General features: G+C 39.4%; 2 protein-coding genes across 2 annotated transcripts in view; both read right to left on the bottom strand.

The window, feature by feature from the left end:
- tbx21 (T-box transcription factor 21) overlaps positions 1–20,208 on the bottom strand; it is a 477,598-nt gene that overhangs the window by 61,851 nt on the left and 395,539 nt on the right. The window lies entirely within an intron of this gene.
- The window catches only part of LOC140278687 (TANK-binding kinase 1-binding protein 1-like), a 71,117-nt gene continuing 61,363 nt past the window's right edge, over positions 10,455–20,208 (bottom strand). The window contains exons 9-10 of the mRNA XM_072373757.1: positions 19,333–20,120; positions 10,455–16,443 (exon numbers count right to left, since the gene is read on the bottom strand). Of these exons, the coding sequence (XP_072229858.1) occupies positions 16,315–16,443; positions 19,333–20,120 (917 nt within the window). The 3' untranslated portion in view covers positions 10,455–16,314. The remainder of the gene's footprint in view (positions 16,444–19,332; positions 20,121–20,208) is intronic.

Genomic DNA, 20,208 nt, shown 5'->3' with positions numbered 1-20,208 from the left:
TAAATTGAGGAATATATAAACATCAGGGACCTTTATTACAGGCCAGATCTTAATGTCTGTGATCATTAATTCTTTGGCAGAGTGTGACTTTTCTACCCAACATCAGTGTTGGACCTTTTTAATGCTTTTATGAGAAGAAGAAAATGGATACAGATACAGGATACAGGCTAAATATACATTTGGAGAGTTAGGCCAGTGGACAGTTAATCATAGCAGTCTTATCAGATGATAAAGTGCAAAACAATTAGACACAAACTAGCGTGTTATCTCTTTCGCACCATTCAGTAAATATATCTGCCGGGCTTAACATCTTCCCTCTTCAGTCTGTCTCTTCGTGATTCCACCACAACACCTTAACAAATAAACTTGACTGGCAATATTTTTCCATCCATCCATCCCATCCTCCACCCTGCCCGCACTGACGCCTGCAGTCCCTGGGGCCACACCATGCTTGCTGAAGCGCTGTGTTGTGAACGAGTGCGCTGCCTGCCATCAATATGGGTGAGTTACAGAGGTCAGCGGTTCAAACGCAGTTCACCGCCTCATGCCGACACTAGCTGTGCCTCTGCCCGTGCAGATTGGTGAAGTGTTGGAGCGTGTAAGTGTGTGTTTGTGCTGTATCTGCGTGCAGATGCATGGATATCTGTCTGTGTCGATGTGACTTTGTCTCCATGCATGAATTTACTACACTGCAAGTGTTTTCGTGTGGCTTCAGATTGTGTGTGTTTCTTAGCTTTTGCGTCTACTCACTCAGCTACTGCACAGAGGGTTTCGATCTTTGCCCTGTTTTCTGCCAGCCAACATAATCAACATGTTGTCGGTGGGTCATGTGGGACACCGGCACTGATTCCAACTTGAACAGCAGGTGGTGAATCTATGTCCGATCAGCTGTATCACTGCTGATAGTTCGGTCACAGAGAGGAAAAGGTCAAAACAATCTATGCAGTGGTTATTGCACTGTGTAACATTTGAATCAGTGAGTTTACTCTCCTTGAAAATCTGAAAATACAACAAATATTTTTACGCTCCACCGCTTCTCTGCTTCATTTCAGTCAAACTCACCTATATGTGTGTGTCCGTTACAAAACTGCATCAAAGTAGTGACGTTAACAACTCAATGGCACACATTAACAGATGCATTACTGACTGAGTCAATAAAATAGCTCATTTAAGATTAAATCCACATTGACAAAATGACTTCAACACATTTACATGACTACAGCTGTGGAAGACTGAAAGCTGGGGTCCTTGAAACATTGAAATACTTGTTTTCAGATTCATCTTCTATGGAAGTTGAATTTCAAGGTGTTTTTAAAAAAAAGTTGGCTCAGCATGCATGTAGTGATATAACTGTGATTAAATTTAACCAGGTTAGTGGGGACGGTGAAGAGGCATTGCTTAGTTAGCACAGTTTTGACATACAGTCGTGCAAAAAAGAAGCTCTCTTCAACTCTGTTTTAAATGGACATCATAAAAAAGGTTGACTGGTCGACAGCAGGTCCTAAAGTGAGGTAAATACAAAGGAACAGTAACCCTTGACATATAATACCATGACATTATCAATTTGATTAAAAAAACTAAGCCAAAATGCATAATCATTGTGAAAATCCTTCCTGACTGCTTTCATTGGAATTAAGAAGATAAGAAACATGCAGGTGCTGCACTGATTATTGATCATCTATAAAAGTAGAAATTTGATCAGTTTGCTGCTCTGCAGCATTCAGGTGTGTTAACACGATGCCACGGAGGAAAGACATCAGCAATGATCTCAGAGAAGCAATTGTTGCTGTCCATCAACCTGGGAAGGGTTATAAGGCCATTTCTAAACTGTCTGGAGTCCATCATTCTACAGAGAGAAAGATTATTCACAAGTGGAAAACATTCAGGACAGCTGTCAATCTTCCCAGGAGTGGACGTCCCAGCAAGTTCACCCCAAGGTGAAAAAGCCAAGAGCTACATCTCAGACTGTACAGGCCTCAGTTAGCATGTTAAAGGTTAAAGGTCATGACAGCACAGTTAGAAAAAGACTGAACAAGTATGGCTTATTTGGAAGGGCTGCAGGAGAAAGCCTCTTCTCTCTAAAAAGAACATGGCAGCACAGCTTAGGTTTGCAAAGCTGCATCTGAACAAAGCACAAGACTTCTGGAACAATGTCCTTTGGACAGACCAGAGCAAAGTGGAGATGTTTGGTCATAATGCACAGCAGCACGTTTGGAGGAAACCAAACACAGCATATCAGCACAAACACCTCATACCAGCTGTCAAGCACGGTGGTGGAGGGCTGATGATCTGGGCTGGTTCTGCAGCCACAGGACCTGGGCACCTTGCAGTCATTGAGTTCACCATGAACTCCTCTGGATACCAAAGTATTCTAGAGTCAGATGTGAGGCCATCTGTCCGACAGCTAAAGCTGGGCTGAAACTGGCTCATCAACAGGACAATGATCCCAAACACAGCAGCAGATCTACAGCAGAATGTGTGAAAAAGAAAAGAATCAAGGTGTTGCAATGGTCCAGTCAGAGTCCAGACCTCAGCCTGACTGAAATGCTGTGCTGGGACCTTAAGAGAATTGTGCATGAACCAGTGCTGCAAACTTCAATGAGCTGAAGCAACACTGGAAAGAAGAGTGGGTCAAGATTCCTCCACAACCATGTGAGATATTCATAACATTGTACATTTTACTGCTGCTAAAGGTGCTTCTACGAGCTGTTGGATAATGGGGTGGATTTACAAAGTCTAATATGTGTACACATGACAGGTCACTGTATTTTCAGAATGTGAGGACACTTTCTCAGTGTTACCAATTCTATAGTTTTAGAAGACAAGCCTCTCCTTTATTCAGGAAGTTAAGACATATTTGGGAATTTGAAGACAATGTTGGACAGTTATGTATAACAAGAGAGCTTTCTGTGGACTGTGGGACATCACCAAGGATCTCTTCTCCAAAAGTCAGATTGTTCTAAAAAATCAAGACAATTTTGAACAATAAGGACTTTTTATGTTGCATATAGATGCAGTTGCTTATTATTGATATTTTTTCTCTAATCTTTAATGATGTAAGAACATCTAGACTACATTTAGGACATTTTGACTCATTAAGAATATTACTGAAAGTAAGAAAACTCAAGAAACTTCACACAGTGCAGACACTGATGATATTGTTGCTCAGAAAATGATTTTATATAATTTTTAACTTTGATAAAAGTAATAATTTATATTTGCACTTAATTTGTTTAAACATGAATTTATATAAAAAAGGAAAAAATCTTAATCAAAATCCAGTAAAGGCAGAACCCACTGATTGGTTTATGCATTTTATTACCATAAAGACCTGTATAAAAAAACTGCCTTTATTTTGTATGACTGTCGATATCAAGATGAACAATATGTAAATATTAGACGACTCCAGTCTGTTAAGGAGTGGCATAAAGAGGGGGAAAGTTCTGTGGTTTATGTGGCCACCTAGTGGGCTGGTGCCACACTTCCCACTTGGAAGCAAAATATAACATGGAAAATGCTTTTCTAGTCCCTCAAACGAGTGAACACACTGCTCGCGGCACTCAGCCTCACTGCAGATGATTTGCTTTTGACTCACATCTTATGTGAGACCTTTAAATACTCAAGGATTTTAACTATTTGATTTGGACAGAAAGTGAAACATGATCATAAATGGGTTTTGTCTTTAGAAGTCTTTGTCTATCCTAAAAACTAACAGAGACATGGGCTAAGATTGTAAACGTTTTGAAAAGAAGCTAAGGGAAACTGAGTGACTCTCAGTATATTTGACTCATATATGACTCAAGTGTTTTGAATTACAACTGCGACCCAGAGTCATAAAATGAATGTAGCCACTGTGAGTTGCTTAAAGCTCTTTAGCTGCTGATGCTCATGCAGATGTTGACATTTGACAGAGTCTGCAATAATGTTAAGTTCTGTTAGTTTGTATTAATGTACAATACTTTGCAAAAAGCTTGAGTCATTTCTCATCTCTTTATAAATTTGCGACAAAACGGGTGTTTTAATGCATTTATAGAAGGAAAAAACAGTTAGTAGAATTCACCTAGTTCTCCAGGCTTCTTGAAGGACATCCCAAAGCTCTTCTTTGGATGTGGGCTGCCTTTTGTTCCGTTCTCTGTCAGATGATCCCACACTGCTTCAATAATGTTGAGGTCCGGGCTCTGGGGAGGATTCATCCCTCCATAAGACCTGTTGCCACTGATTTTCAGTCCACTTCTTGTGTCATTTGGCACAGCTCAGCCTTTTCTCCCTGTTTCCCTTCCTTAAGAACGGCTTCTTGACAGCCACCCTTCCATGGAGACCATTTCTGATGAGGCTTGGGCCAACAGTAGATGGATCAGCTGAAGGTCCAGATGCATCTCTCAGGTCCTGTCAGGTCTTTGCTGGATTTTTTCCTCTTTCTTAAGGACATCACTTTCAGATTCTGTTCATCTGCTGTAGATAGTTTTTTAGGCCTGACACTTCTTCTTTTGTCCTCCACTTGTCCAGTTTCCTCAAATGTTTTAAGGACACACTGCACACCATGCTGAGATATGCCAAGTTTTCAGCTAATAGCTCTTTGGGAATCACCTTGTTGCTGCAGAAATCCTATTTTCTGTCTGTCAAACTGTGTTTTTCATAGATGCAACAAAATAAATGGGAACAAATGATGTGTCTTTGTGACAGGCTGCTAGTAACAAAGTGCCTAAAGATATTATTTAAAATTGGTTCTTTGCTAAGTTGTCTTTTATGTGTAGGCACAAAACTAGTTTCTCCCTTGGTTTAGGTGCTTCTTTTATGCTTAAATGATTCTTAGGTCCGATTTAAGTGGCTTAACAAACAAAAAATATAAAAGAATATAAATATATATATAAGAAAATGGTCAGGTAAGAACTGGACAGAAAATAACTGAAAAGGCAGCAAGTCCAAGTCTGGAGAACAATTGCTCCAGACCACTTCAAAAGATTACAAGAAAATCTGTAAGAAAGGCTGTTTTGAGTCAAAATGTAAAGACAGTAATGTTTACGCACAGTAATGGTGAGGATTGTTATTGTTACAAATAATTTTTCAAGCCTCACTCATTCGTGTTGCTGCTCTCAAAATACAACAAAAGACCCCTGAGAAACCACATTGTTTCCTGTCTTTCTGCTTCCACCGAACTTCACAGTTGCTATCTGTTTCAGTGCTTCTCTGGAATATGTGGCAAAAAAAATCCAAATTGTTCCATTTAAAAATAAAAAGTTCACTCACAAAGAACACGATCACTGCTTTTAGAACAAAGAGACTTGATTCTTCCGAAGAGAGGAGCAATTTTTATAGGTGTTAAAGTAGTTTATCATTATTAATACACTGAAGTGTTAAAAGTGCAGGAATGTTTACCTCAGAGGGTTTTTTGTTAAACTTTAAAAAAGGATTAGTTGTGCTCTCATTCTCACTCATTTACATTCTAAATTATTCATGTAAATAAGAAAAGGTTTTACACACTTGTTTTACACTGATAATATTTGATGTGCCAACAGATTAATTAGTTTTGCAGTGTGTTTAAACACTTAACATGAATGGAAATCATAGTCATGGAAGAAAGTAGAACGTTTTACTTATCAGGATCAGAAAGATCATCTGGTCTTTGTCAGGTTTTAAAACCAAAACCCTGATCTCAGATCAGAGAAAATGCAGAAGCAATATCTGAAAAACTAAGTCCACCCCATGATTCAACAGCTTGTAGAACCATCTTTAGCAGCAATAAGATGAAGTGATGGTTTTCTGTGTGATGTTATCAGTCTCTCACATGGTTGTGGAGGAATCTTGGCCCACTCTTCTCTCCAGCGCTGCTTCAGCTCATTGAGGTTTGCAGCATTGGTTTCTGCACAGCTCTTTTAAGGTCCCACCACAGCATTTCAGTCAGGCTGAGGTCTGGACTCTGACTGGACCATTGCAACACCTTGATTCTTTTCTTTTTCACACATTCTGTTGTAGATTTAACTTTAACCTTTAACATGCTAACTGAGGCCTGAGTTTTTTCCAGTTTCTCTGAGCATTGCACGGACTGACTTTGGGGTGAACTTTCTGGGACGTCCACCCCTGGGAAGATTGACAGTCTTGGATGTTTTCCACTTGTGAATAATCTTTCTCTCTGTAGAATTCTTCTGTAAGATCTTTGTGGATGTCTTTCGTCCTTGGCATTGTGTTAACACACACCTGAATGCTGAGAGCAGCAAAGTGGCAAAATTTCTTCTTTTCTAGAGGTACTCGCACTCACTGATTATCAAGTGCATGTGATTAGCCGCACCTGACTGCTACTAATCCCATTTGTTCCTATAAAATCGGTAAAGGTGACTCACTTTTTCACATATTGTCCCTGACTGTATATTCACAACGTGCAATAGAATAAAATTCAAACTCGGTATGCATAATTTTAAGTAAAATTAATCACAACTGATTAAGTAGAAGCACCTTTGCTAAAAGCAAAGTGCTAGAGGGATTATTGGAAATAGAGAAATTAGCAAAGAAACCCTGACTTCTAAGAATTGCATGTCTGTGGGCTTTCATGTGTGTTAATTCAAGACAGAAGTTTGCAGGCAGGTGTGGAATGACTCTAACTTGAACTATGATTGGGAGTTTGTGTCAGCACAAAAGCTTGTTGTTTTTGATGGGTGAGCAGAAAGTGCTGCTTTTCATAACCTATTGACTGAGTTTATGTGGGTTCTGTTACTTCTGACAGCAGGCTTGTGCTGCTTCTTTAACTTCTCATATAAGTTTGTGGTTTCGAGGCCCGGATGGGTGGGTGCACTTTTCTTTTTCCTGAGGTACTCTAAGTATTGAGGTTAGTGGCACAGAGCTAAACATGTAGGAAACAAGCATTGTAAGAAGGATGCAGGAAATAACTTATGGTAAACAAAACGGACTTGGCCTCATGTAACATAATTTTTCGCTGTTTTATGTGTTGATGTTTTTTAGTCAGAAGCACTTCCAGTAAATTGATTGATCTATTTTAAAATGTTGATGGCTGACATGCTTTATGTGCAACTTACACACACACACTCACATACGCACACACACAGACCGAAAGAGAGAAAAAAACAGCCTTCGAAATTGTGATCTGCTGAATTGTAGCTGCAAAAACATCTGCTTTACAAAAATGTGCATGAAGAGTTGCGGCTATTTTCCCCGAGAATGGTTAAAAATCATCTCCTGTTAAATAAACCAACTTTGTTTTTTTGTAATTTTCAGGTAAGGAAAGTTTAATTCTGTAATGAATGTTTACTTAGCTTCTTACACCATTTGTTAAATGTCTGAACTTCCACCTGAATGCCATTCTTAAACTGAGACTGAAACAGTTCCAGAACTGTGAGGCCAAACTAAACAAGTTTAAGCTCTTTGGATAAAAGACACAGAGGTCAATGCTGAAACACAAAAGGTCTGCTTATAACAAGACAAAAGTGCACATTGGAGTATAAGGGCCGCATGAATATTAAGAGAAGAAATGCTATGTTGAAAATAAAGTCGAAATAAAGAGTATAAAGTTGGCATATTCAGTAAACTCAACATTTAAGATTAGACTTGAATCAATGAGATTAAATCAAAACAGCAGTAGTGCACAGATCTACCAAATGTGTACAAAATGCCTTGTGTAGATGGACCGTTGACACTGACAAATAATATCTTTCTCTTTAAGCACATAAGTGTGGTAACAGATCTTAGTTTTGATAAGTCATTGGGACATAAAACATGTGTTTTCAGAAAAACAAACCACACAAACTTGGAAGATGTGGCTGTATTCCTGGAAGGTGAAACAGCTTGTAATGGACAGATGCAAAAGATTGCACCTGCATGCAATACAGAGAGGATATGTTGTATCCCCAGATTCAGTAAGTCAGATTGTTTGATCTTGAAGGTGTGGAGCGCTGGTGGTAGCGGGGTGTCACAAGCCTTACCATAACAAAGGTGCCTACACACTATGGCAAATGGATTTCTTACAATGAGCTGAAGCCATATGGCATTGCCAGAAATGGTTTTACTCTCAGCTTACAGCTGCACCACTTCATAAACTTACTTCCACATTCTGTGGATGTGCAAATGTTGGCGGCTGGTATACAGTTGCTAAAGTATACACGTCCTCATGCATCCTGCTTGACTTGATATAGTTTATTCCTGCATTCTAACTTTATTCCAGAAATAGAATTTCAACTTTATTTTATTTTTCAGTGACCCTCATGCTCCATTCTAAAAAGTGGCATTTGAAAGCTCCAGGGAAGATTTACATTCTTGCTCTCTTCTCAATCAAATGTTGTAAGTTGTAGAGTCTTATTACAATGAGACAAGTTGCACCGATGTCCTTTGAGCAATGGTGTAGGGTGTGTTTTCATAACACATACAGCCAGACCTAGAAAAGGAGACTCAAGGAAATAAAAAGTTAAGCAATCTCAAGGTCTGTATCTTTTGATACATAATTTCTTAATTTTCATGAACTGCAGGATTATGTCTTTTGAAAGTGAAAAGCATTAAACAAGACCTTTATAATGGACTATCACCTTGAACAGAGTTGATTTTCAGAAGAAAAAACACTCGATGGATGTGTCACATAGACTCAAATGAAACGTGAAGGGATTTAGTTGTTATCTGACTAATCAGTGACAGCTGTTAGGGTCTCTTCAAGTCTGTCTCTTTGTTGACACTGATCCAATTCTGCTGTGTGAAAGGTGAAGTTTTCACAGTGGGGCTCTCTCAGCTGCAGCTTCAGGCCTGACTGAAACTAACAATATGATTTCTACTCAACTCTGCTGGTTCCTGGAGTCACAGCAGCACACAGACACGTGACCACCACTGCCTCTTTGTATGGGTCTGTGGCTTTCTGCCTTTTTTGTGTATGCAAAGGCCACATTGAATTTGTTGTCACGCCTATTTTAGATATATATTCCCCGTAAGCGTGTCACGCCAAAACTGAGATGCATCAGGCCTGCACGGCTAAAATGACTTTACATGCAAATTATTTGTTTGAAATGATTTTTTTTTTCATTTAGTGTAGTTTTTGTAGCATTTTGAAGTATTAAAATGCAGCTCATGCCTGTCTCCCTGTGTCAAGATTTATTGTCCACATACACTTATGCAAGAAAAATGGCAACTTTCAAGCAGCTGATAAATAGATCAAATATATTGTAATGCAGTGAGAACTTTCTAAGTGATATTATTACATTTATGTTTTTAAAAAGCTAATCAAATGAAGTAAAACTCTCCTTTAGACTTTAAAATATATCAAAGGGTTAGGTTTTAGATAGCAGAACTACAACAATTCAAGTTAGGATGTATGTGCATCTCATGCTCTAAAATTATACTAGTCAAACAGGATGTGAAATGCAGCCAAGAGACAACACCATCACAGAGAGGCATAAAGAAGCCACATCATATGTTGTTTCAGTGCAAGTTCCCGTTTATTAAGTAGAATATTTACAGACAGAGAAAGAAAAAGAGACAACTGTTATGTACCTCCATGGTCAATTTCTTTTTGTTAATCACGCTCACAAAGTCCTTAAATGTCAGTGATGTTTTCACCACACATTAGTTGTACACATAGATATTACTTCTCATTAGTGTCGTGGAGAATTCATTAGTGCTGAGGTTTCAGTGTGCGCTTGAGGTTAAGCAGGAAAAACAACCTGACTCACATAGGTAACTTATAGGCGAGTGGAGCTATATGAGAATGAAAAATACAATGTTTTTTCACTGTAGTGTTTTGTTGGACCAAGAAGTTTGTCTCCTGAGAATATCTGAGGGAAAATGAGTGAAAAAGAAATAGAAAACCTTTAATCTAACATTGGCAGGTCTGACCTTTCTTATGCTGTTTTTACTTCTGTTAATCTCCTGAGTAAAACATAGTCAGTTTGCTGTTATGGGACACAAAAAAGTAAGAAAAACAGATGGGATGATGGCAGATTGTGACTTTCTATTCTGCAACCGTTGGTGGACACATAAATAAATTGAAATATCAAACCTGCACCTTTGATTCTAAATGTACTCATCTGACCTCGGCACAGTCTGTGAATGTGCAGATGCTCTGCAGTGTAAACATCCATGTGCGTCATATTGTGAGCTCATGCAGGTTGAGATCAGTCTGCATTGCAGCTGCCGGCCAGTATGATGTGGTCGTGAACATGCCAGCACCATTAACCACAATGTAGCATCTTTGCACACATATCAAGCTTTGTCCTCTGTTTGTCAAACTACAGGAAATATTTTGCTGTCTTTGGTTCAGAGGTAAGATAGGCCCTCTGACTGAAGGAAAAAAAAGTACATATTATTCATTATTTATTTTTCCCTCCGTGTAAAAGAAACTTAGCTGCTATCAGATATAACGATTCAAGTTATATCCTAGTTCATCAAAAGCACTAATTATGGTTTAAATCTTCTCATATTGACAGAGTAGCCTGATGCCACATTACATAATTTTCAATGAAGACAGACAACTATGCACACTGAATTTGTTGTGATAGATCATAAATCTTTTTTTTTTTTAATGCATCAAAAAATACTATACAATGACCAAAACCTGCAGATAAACATTCATTTTCATCTTCAGGTTGTGAATGTGGTTGGATATAAGTTAAATAGAAGACATACCACTACATGGTGAGTAAAAGAGGAAAGGTGAAGGATAGTGCTTGTGTATAACTCACATATATTTCATATTTAGTGTGGTGGGGTTATATATATATATATATTGATTTACAGACACTCCAATTTGAAGTTGTGGAATAGTGAAGTACATGTTACATTAGCTTTACACACTTGCAAAATATCTGTCTGTACACAACTTTAAATATTTGTACACATAGTCATACAAGAACGTACTGTACATACAGTATAGAATACTTGGGAGTCATGAAAGCCCTCTTTAATTTAATTGAGAAGTACTGCTATGAAGTCATCATAAACCTCAGGATGCAGGTTTTAAAGGACAATTCTGGTTTATTTTAAGTATTTGTTTCTAGTTGTAATAACAGTGTAATCACCAAGACACAAGTATGATAAGCCCAGCGGTCAAATGGCAATTCAAAACAAAGTACTTATGAGGATAATTATCACTGATATAGAAAGAGTGCCAGACTTGTGTATATTTGTTGGACTTCTTTGAACTATACTTTCTTTCTTGTGAAATTCTGAACAATTTTCAGGGTTTCCCCCAGGAAATTGGTTAACAGAGGTGGTAAGTGCTGTTTTCTTCACCACCCACTCTTAAAAAAAAAAAAAAAAAAAGGAAAAGAGGTGTTATCTAAAGATTTCAAAGATATGACAAAGAATGAGTAATATTATTTTTTGATTATTTTTTGAATAATCAGTTCTATAATGATCAGTAACGCAGGGCTGGTCTCACAGGAGTAAAAGTACATGGACACAGATTTAACTTGTGATGTACTCAAGTCACCCAAAAGAGAAGGTGATAACGCATGTGTCTCAATTCACAACCTGTGAACATTCATATCATCAAAGAACTCAGAGTGAATGGAGTTCACGTTTACTGTAGATTTAAATGTGTGAAGGTTAAACAATGTTACCTGTACAAGCGGCTTTCACACATCAAATAAATGCAATTCATAAACCTTTCTTTCACTTTGGATGTGAATAGCATCAACCTAAAGCTGCAAATCGGTACTTTAAGCTCGTACTTTGAACTCTTACTTTTGTGTGACTTGAATGTTTTTCTGTCCAACTAGGAAAAAACAAAAATTGTGTCACTGCTAAAATATTTCCAGTAAAGAGAAAACGTTACCTTACAAATTCACAAGAAATATGACATGACCCCCCCCCCCCCCTTCTACAAATAAAAACAAAAATTTGAGAAACTTGTCACAGTTGACCAAAATAGTCCTTTATGCTTTGAAATGGTTTGTGTAAACCAAATCCCAAATTGCCAGGCTTGTCCTAAGGTTTGTTATGTATGAATGTGTTTTTAATTGATGTTTAGGGACTGTCATTGGTACCTCACATCCAAGGTGTCAGTTTTTTTGCGAAAGCTTGGGCCATCTCTGAAATGCGCAGGGTGTCCTCCTACATCTGACACAGAAGCTGTAGCAAAATATCAAACTATAAACACTGTTGCTAACTTGACAAATGTGTGACTCATCTTAGCTACTTTTCAGAAGCTATAAACCAAAGACAAAACACCTCTCTTTGCTTCCACTGCGCTATGTCAATAGCAGCACCGGTTACTTGCTTGCACAAGCATTGTTATCCCTGTGGTGCTTATGGAGGTTGTATGAGAAAACATTTGAGACATTTTGATGCTCCTAACTTACTCTATGAGTCTTTATTGTTGAGGTAAATAAAGCCAAATTCACACATACCGTTGTGTTTATGAGGATGGTGATTTCGTCTGACGGCACTGTGCTTATCAATTCAGGACTTTATCAGAGTAAAGAAGCTGTCCTGAAATACTTTGAAAGTGACATTCAGCTTACATATACTCCTAATAGGTCACTTTTCAGTCATCACTTCAGACTTGATTGCTATCTGACAAATGACACAGCATATGTGCCTTAGAGAACCTTTAGCCTATTGTAAATCTGGCAGCATAAATATACAGAGAAAGTGAGGACATAGATTAAAAGAAAGCAAACAAACGTAAAGAACTGGCACAAAACACAATGTGTATATTTTGCCATTTTGTATATGAGATCATCCAGCAACATTTTACAACTTTTAAGCTGAAAGAGGTGGTAGAAAGTCATTTGAGAATAATACTTTTTCACATCCTTTTCTTGCCCTTTACACTTGGTTTCATTCACTGTTTCACTGAATCCTTGATTATATGTAGGCCAGATGATATCCGATGATTGTTTAGATGCAAAATGTAAAATATGTAAAACTACTTTGTTAGGTTAAGGAATTTAAATTTGTGCAGAAATACAAAGTTTTCTCTCAGCGATGTGAAAGGGCCATGACAAAGTGGCATTATTTAACATCATCAGAATGGGAGTGGGCTGGGAAAGCTGATGACTGTTTTGTTTAGCTCATAATAAGTTTTCTAGCAGACAAAAACACCATATAGACACTACAACACAAACTTGATTTTCATGGAAATTGTTTTAAGTCTGTTGCCAAGCTAAGCTAAGCATATGAGCTAACAAGCTTTCTCACTATGTGTATGTGTGTGTGTGTGTGTGAGAGAGGGGTGGGGGGTGTTTCCCTTAACAATTAATGTATAATCAATAGAAGTGTACCCAGTATGAAATAAAAAATACGGATCACTGCAATCTAGCAAAAATAGAGTAGTCATGGTAAAGTCGTGCTTGTAACATCCAAGCTAACATGCTACTGGTTAGCTCACTAGCAATAGCATAGTACTAAATCTCAGTTAAAGTCCTTTTCAAACATGTTGCTGTTTTAATAGACCTCAGTAAGATGAGCAAAGTATTATAATCAGAACCATAAAATTAGTGTCCATACTTGCTAAAATTAGCTCTAAGTGATAATAAACCAGAGTTGTCCTTTGATCTGATATGACCCTCATTGGAAAATTCTTGTTTCTCTAAACCTTCACAAGATAGTCAAACCTTTCTTTGGTCAACACCTCCAGAGCTTGTAGTGACTCAGTGACTTATTCAAGAGTATTTCAACCAAACCTACACATCTGTCATTATTCTGCTCTCCCGATCACTGCCTCGCATGTTCAGATCTACTGCATTGCATCAATTATTAAACTTTAAACCAGTTTAAATGACTAGATGACTGTGTGGGGACATCCCCTACATTAAAAATGCAGATGTAACTGAAGACCTCAGATTAGCTGACATCAATGTAACATTGTTTCTTTTTCCTTTTATTCATCAAAATAGTTCAAATCCCACAAGCAGATCCTAAATTAATATTAGTTTGTGATAAAAATCAAACCCGCATATCAAAAGAACAGTATTGTCTTTGCTTAAATCCTGCCAAGATAACTTTGTTGACTGGAGATGATTTGTTCTGAAATCAGATCTTGGAGATAGAAATACACTACATTAAAAAGCCTGCCACTTTTTTCTCAAAGCAGGTTAGATGCCTTGATGTCATGCAGCAAACTGTGTGTGGTGTTTTTTTATTTTCATTTTTTTTTCAAAGTTTTTTTGTTGGGAGGTCTGGGCAGCTGTTGACATCAAACTGTGATGAAGGTCAGATCTTTAGGAAGACCGAGGAGATTCCCAGCTGATAATTTTAAGTCTTTGTACAGAAAAGTATCCCATTCAGTGGGATTTAGGGTCTCGACCTCTCAGTGTTTAGTTGTGTGAAAGCACATGGGAGAAACTTGTCACCAACATGAGGCATGTGGCGCGCAAACATTTGCAAAAATATATCTTCATACATATTTTTTGCCTTACAGAGACAAAAGAAATAGTAAATTATAACACATGGAAAATATACACCAATCAGCCACAGCATTTAAAGCACGTACCTAATGTCGTGTACGTACCCCTTGTGCTGGAGTCCTGGAAGTTGCAAGGTGTGGCCTCTGTGGATCAGAGCTGTTTTTCAAGCATTCCACAGATGCTCATTCTAAGGAATCTGGAGGCCAAGTCAACACCTTGAATTCATTGTCATGCTCATCAATCCATTCCTGAACAGTATTTGTACTGTTGCAGGGCATGTTATCCTGCTGAGAGGCCTCTGCTGTTGCTGTGGGAAGTACATGGTCTGCAACAATGATTAGTTAGGTGATGTAGCATCAACATAGCATCCACATGAATGCCAGGTCCCAAAGTTTCCAAGCTGAATGTTTCCTAAAGCATCGCACTTCCTCCACCCGCTTCCTGTGGTGCATTCTGCTGAAATCTCGTTTCCATGTTATCAAAGGAGGCTTATCCAGTCGTTGGGATTCATGAGACAAGACCGTCTTTTCTCTTGCTCCATGATCTAGTTCTGACACAAATGCACCCACTGTATGCACTTTCAGTTGTGAACAGGGGCCAACATGGTTTCTCTGACGGATTTGTGCAACAATAGATCCTCTGTACAATGAGATCTGTAACATTCATCTGTGAATCTTGGATGCTTGTGTACCTGTTGCTGGTTCACTGGTTGTCCATGCTTGAAGAGTGACTGCATTCCCCAAAGGAACTGCTGTTTTGGAGATGTGCGGATCCAGCCAACACAACGTGATCTTTGTTAAATTGGCTTAAATCCTCAAACTGATGATTTTTTTCTGCTTCCAAAATATCAGTTTCAAGAACTGACTGTTTTCTTGCTAAAATATTCAATGCCACTAACAGGTGCCCAATCAATGTGATACACTTCACCTGTTGTTGTTTGTACATTGTGGCTGATGGGTGTATATAGAGACTGAAAACTTTACATTGTATAGGCTATACTAACTTAAAGTGCTAAGATACTTTTTGAACAGGCCGCAAGCATAAAGAATAAATTCACCCTCCACTTAAAGAGAAGACACATCTTCCTCAGAGCCCTGCCCTGCAGGGCATCGTCAAAACAGTTCATACACAAGTTCATATTCTCCAGCTTGTTCATTTGTTTGTCAGAAGATAAGGTGTGACAGTGGAATGTTTTATACTTTCTTAACTGCCCTCGAAACACACTTCCTTGTTTCAGAAAAGTGATTGTTAACTGGTATCAAAAACCCCGAATGACAGTTTTACTGTATCGTCCTTTTGTAAAATCAGTCCTGGTAACTTATTTTTCCTCACCACAAATCACCTTCCAACATGTGTCTGTCAGACTGTTACAATTAAACAACCTCAAGGCGTTGCCCTGGGCCGCTCTGTGCAGGATCCTCCACAAAATAAACTGCAGTATGTGTATGAGATTGAACATTTCAAAGCAGAAGTGGTGAAAACAGTGGCCTAGGATCTCCCTGATCAGTTAGTGATCAAAACTGAAACTAACTTCTTGGCATGCAGAGCCCCTGAACCTGCCAGAGTGCCTCTCATGCCTCATAGTTGGCTTGCTTTGCTAAATGAAGTGTACTACACTGTGAAGGGAAAAAAAAAAGATTAATGAAACTTTCTTGAAACCACACAAGTCTCATAGCAAAACAGCAGCAATCAGAGCTGGTGCTTACACAGGCAGTCTGTCTTAAGGGCAATCAGTAAAGGACTCTGCTTGTGGACCTACAAATCCAAGACGGACCTGTGTTTAAGAACCCTCCAAAATAAAGCAAACCCCTGCGCCATTTTGCATCCCTACCTATATATTATGAAAGCTAACTGGCTCACAGCCTAATTCTGGTGCCTGTTTGCCTACTTTCGACTTTCCATTTGGCCAGATCTGCAAATCTCTTATATAAACTATAAGAGGTGAGAGCAGATGTGTGAGGGCTGGTTGCCAGGACGATCATATCTTGCTGTTCTCCAGGTGGGAGTCAATGTGCTTGATGAGGGCATCGTCAGGGTAACCGACGGGGAAAATCAGCTGGCAGAGAGGGCAGCTCCTCATGTCACTCTCCTCGGTCTCCATCCAGAGCTGCAGAGCAACACATGCACAGTGGCACACATGCAATTAACCATCAGAACAAGTCACACTCGAACCTTCGCTTAGTAACTACGCTGGATGGTATTAGTCAGTCTGTGGGAGGAAACAAAAGGACCTCAATACGCGGTGTGCGATCAATTCAGACTTACACAACCAGATTTTGTCTGGAAATAGATGCACTTGTAGTAAACCAAGGTGGACACTCATACTAGAATATTGATCGATTGCATAATACAGTTCAACACTTGGACACACACAAAAATACATAATAGTTGAGGATCTACTTTGCTTTCTTTCCTGGAAAGAGAAAATCTGTCTCATGCCTGCAGTCAGTCACAAAGAGATGGAGTCCAGATGTGTGAAACCTTTCTCAGCTAAAGCCAAAAAAAATGTGCGTACATGGTTGCCTGAATTACTCATCCTGTGCAAGAGTTTTGTAGGCACAAAATATTGTTTTAATGATAAAAGGCATTATTCTTAAACCGAGACAATTTTATGAAGCAGAAACACACACACATTTATATATTTGTTGAAATTACCCACAGGTCAACTTCAGATTAAGATTAAGATGTGTTATGCTAACAGCAGCTAATGTAATATATACAGCAGATTTTAGTAAATATAGTAAATATAGTAAATATAAAGTATAATTTGCAATACCATTTAAATGCTAGTTGTTTCACACTTAAGTTTTTAAATCCGGTCTAACCGTCAAGATATACTATGTTAAATATCCAGGCCACACATTAAAAAACACAGTCACAGGTTCAGATTTTTTTCTTTTTCATACCAACCAACTAATCACTGAAGTTGTTCCATTCTTCAGACAATTTTTTCACCCATGCTATTTGCTGCAGGGCTTGCGTTCTACTTTACTCTTTAATTCTACACCAAAGTGCTCTAAGAGATTAAAGTCAGCTGACTCCATGCTGGAACGTTCTCTGATAAGTTTCTGACAGTCAGTATTCTCTTATATTCACAGACATTCGTGTACCTTTAAATGTAGAAAGATATTCTTAGATTGGTAATGTTTGTGTAAAACTGTGGCTCAATCAGTTTTGTTACTGGTAACTATGAATGACTTTCAGCAGTGAGTCAGTCAACAATAAAAGCTGATTCGATTAAAGTGTTGTGTGTAACCAGCTACTACTTTCCTATGCTGTGTATATATTTATATATATTATTTATATATTAGAATTAAATTAAAAAACAAAATACTTGTGAGGTTGGTATTAGTCATACAGCAAGTTTGACACTTAACAGGACCTACCCCACCTACCCTTGAACTTATCGAGTCTGGTGTACTCCTCATAAAGTTCTGTGTAACAAACCATCTGGTTTGTTAAGTTAGGCATTCATGGAGTCATCTGTAAATGCTTTGCACTTTTGCAGCCTCATATCTCATACTCCTCTGCGTGTCTCTTGCCAGGTTTCCATTTACAAGCCAAGCAAATCTTACGCAGTTTTTTTTTAAGACAGAAAAAAGGAGGTCAACTTCTTTGAAGTAAATAAATTTGGCTGCATAGTATTGCCACAGTGTGGCAGCATGGGTTATGTTGCTAGTGGTTTAATGCAGTAGAAGAGGTAGTTGTCCTAATCACAAAAAAAACTGTGGTGGATATGCATCAGAGGAAAATGAAAGGATCTTTTCTTTAGGAATTACTCTCAGCTTTGGGACTATCTGGGATATAATATCCCATATGGGAAGATGCGGTCGGCCGTGTAACTTTGTTTTCTGGCTCAGACCAAGAATAGCTCGAGAGTCGCATCATTTTAATCTTTGCCAGGCCAGATGCAATTTACAGATTGTTTCCATTCCTCCTAATGACGTCAAGTTTTCTTTGAAACAGACAAAAAGTTTCCATTTATCCATCCATCCATTTTCTATACACACTTAATCCAACTCAGGGTTGCAGGGGGGCTGGAGCCTATCCCAGCTGTCACTGGGCGAGAGGCAGGATGCACCCTGGACAGGTCGCCAGTCCATCACAGGGCCACACAGAGACAAACGAGACACACAACCAAACACGCTCATACTCACTCCTAAGGACAATTTGGAGTCACCAGTGTACCCGGCAGGCATGCTTTTGTGTGGTGGGAGGAAGCCATGCTTACAAGGGGAGAACATGCAAACTCCACACAGAAAAGCTCCACCTGGGATTTGAACCAAGAACCCTCTTGCTGTGAGGCGATGGTGCTAACCACCACAGCATTGTGTAAAAAAACTGCAATGGAAACCTAGAGTCAGTGCTTTCCGTTAACTTTGATAGACCTGGATACCAAACACCTCATCTGAGCCTCAAAATGTTATCCTTGTTTCATCTGACAGATGCGTTCCCAATATTCATGTTTTAATGTCATTCAGTGAAGTTTTAATGTAGATGTTTTATGTCATTTCAGTTGTGCAAAAATATACAAAGAGTTTGGAGGGGCTGCTTCTTGGCAAGCAACCTAAATCCAGTGACCAGACACCTGCAGCACAGCTTCTGATTAGATTCTGGTTTCTAAGTGGGTATCATAGTATCTAAAACATCACAAATGGGCATTCTTATGACTCTTGTCTCAGTTCAAGTAAAGGCTTTACACATTTGACATGTTAGTAGGTAGTTTTAGAGCTGGGGAACAGACAGAAGAGCATGTGAATAGACAGAACAACTCTAGTTGTTTCCCCCTTTTTTGGCTAATTTAGTCTACACATCTTGACTCATATTTGAATGTCTTAGACTTAGGCAATTATGCTATTAGGCTAACAATAAATGAAATATTGCTGGTAATTTTTACAAATGTTTCAGTGCTGCAAACTAATTCCTTCAAAATAAGCCAGAAATGCAGCTGTATTAACTCTTTTACCCAAGTGTAATTAACTTAATGTCAACTCACATTGATAGAAGGCCAGGACTGAGCCTGATCTGTTGAAATGTACCCCTGCTGAGGGTGGCAGCTGAGGTTATTAGGCCTCTGAGGGATGGGAAAGGCTGAGCAGGATGCCGGGCCCCTCATGACATTGCTGGGAACTGCAGGAGCGAGCACGCCCAGCGTCCTCGGTGGACTGATGGTATGTGGACAGGTCCACTCCTCCTCATCTTCAGACGACTGTGGGGGCTGGGGGGCAGGTGTGGATGGAGGAGGTGGCTCAAAATGAAGGTGCGCCACCTCTGACAGTGGAAATGGCATCTCCCTGGAATGGCGCATGGAGCTCTCCCCAAGACTCCCGTCTCCTCCTGCACCACCTTGATGAGGAGAGGGGGATCCTCTGTGTTGTAGTCCACCATGAGGGGAGCCCGCATGTTGGGACTGCTGCTTTGAGTAGCCCTCAATGTACGGCCGAGGCTTAGGCAGGGTAGAGACTGGGTCCAGGGAGAAGCGAGGTGGGCACTGGTAAGCTGAGGGATCAGCAACCTCGGAGTAACTGCGACGACCCTGGAAGCTGGCTCGCAGGTGCTGGCTGGGTGGCCGGTAGGAATACGAGGCTGGACCATTGTTGACATCCAATAGGGGTGAGCGGCGGTGCATATCGGGGGAGAGTCGCTGCAGCACTGGAGAGCGTCGCTGCTGGATTGGGGAGTGGTGTGGAGGGGGCGGGACAGGAGAATGGCGCTGTGAGATGGGCGAGTGGCGGTGTGATACTGGAGAGTGCCGCTGGTGGTGGATGGGAGAATGAAGCTGCACTGAGGGGACAGAGAAGAAAGAAATGCATTTTTAAAAAAAGGACACTTGTTTGCAAGTTGTTACTTAATTAAATCAGCAAGGATTTAA

The sequence above is a fragment of the Leuresthes tenuis genome, unplaced genomic scaffold (assembly GCF_036924035.1).
Source record: "Leuresthes tenuis unplaced genomic scaffold, fLeuTen1.0.hap1 SCAF_20, whole genome shotgun sequence".
Taxonomy (NCBI): Eukaryota; Metazoa; Chordata; class Actinopteri; order Atheriniformes; family Atherinopsidae; genus Leuresthes; species Leuresthes tenuis.
The sequence above is the reverse complement of the archived record's forward strand: the minus strand, read 5'-3'. Positions and strand labels throughout refer to the sequence as shown.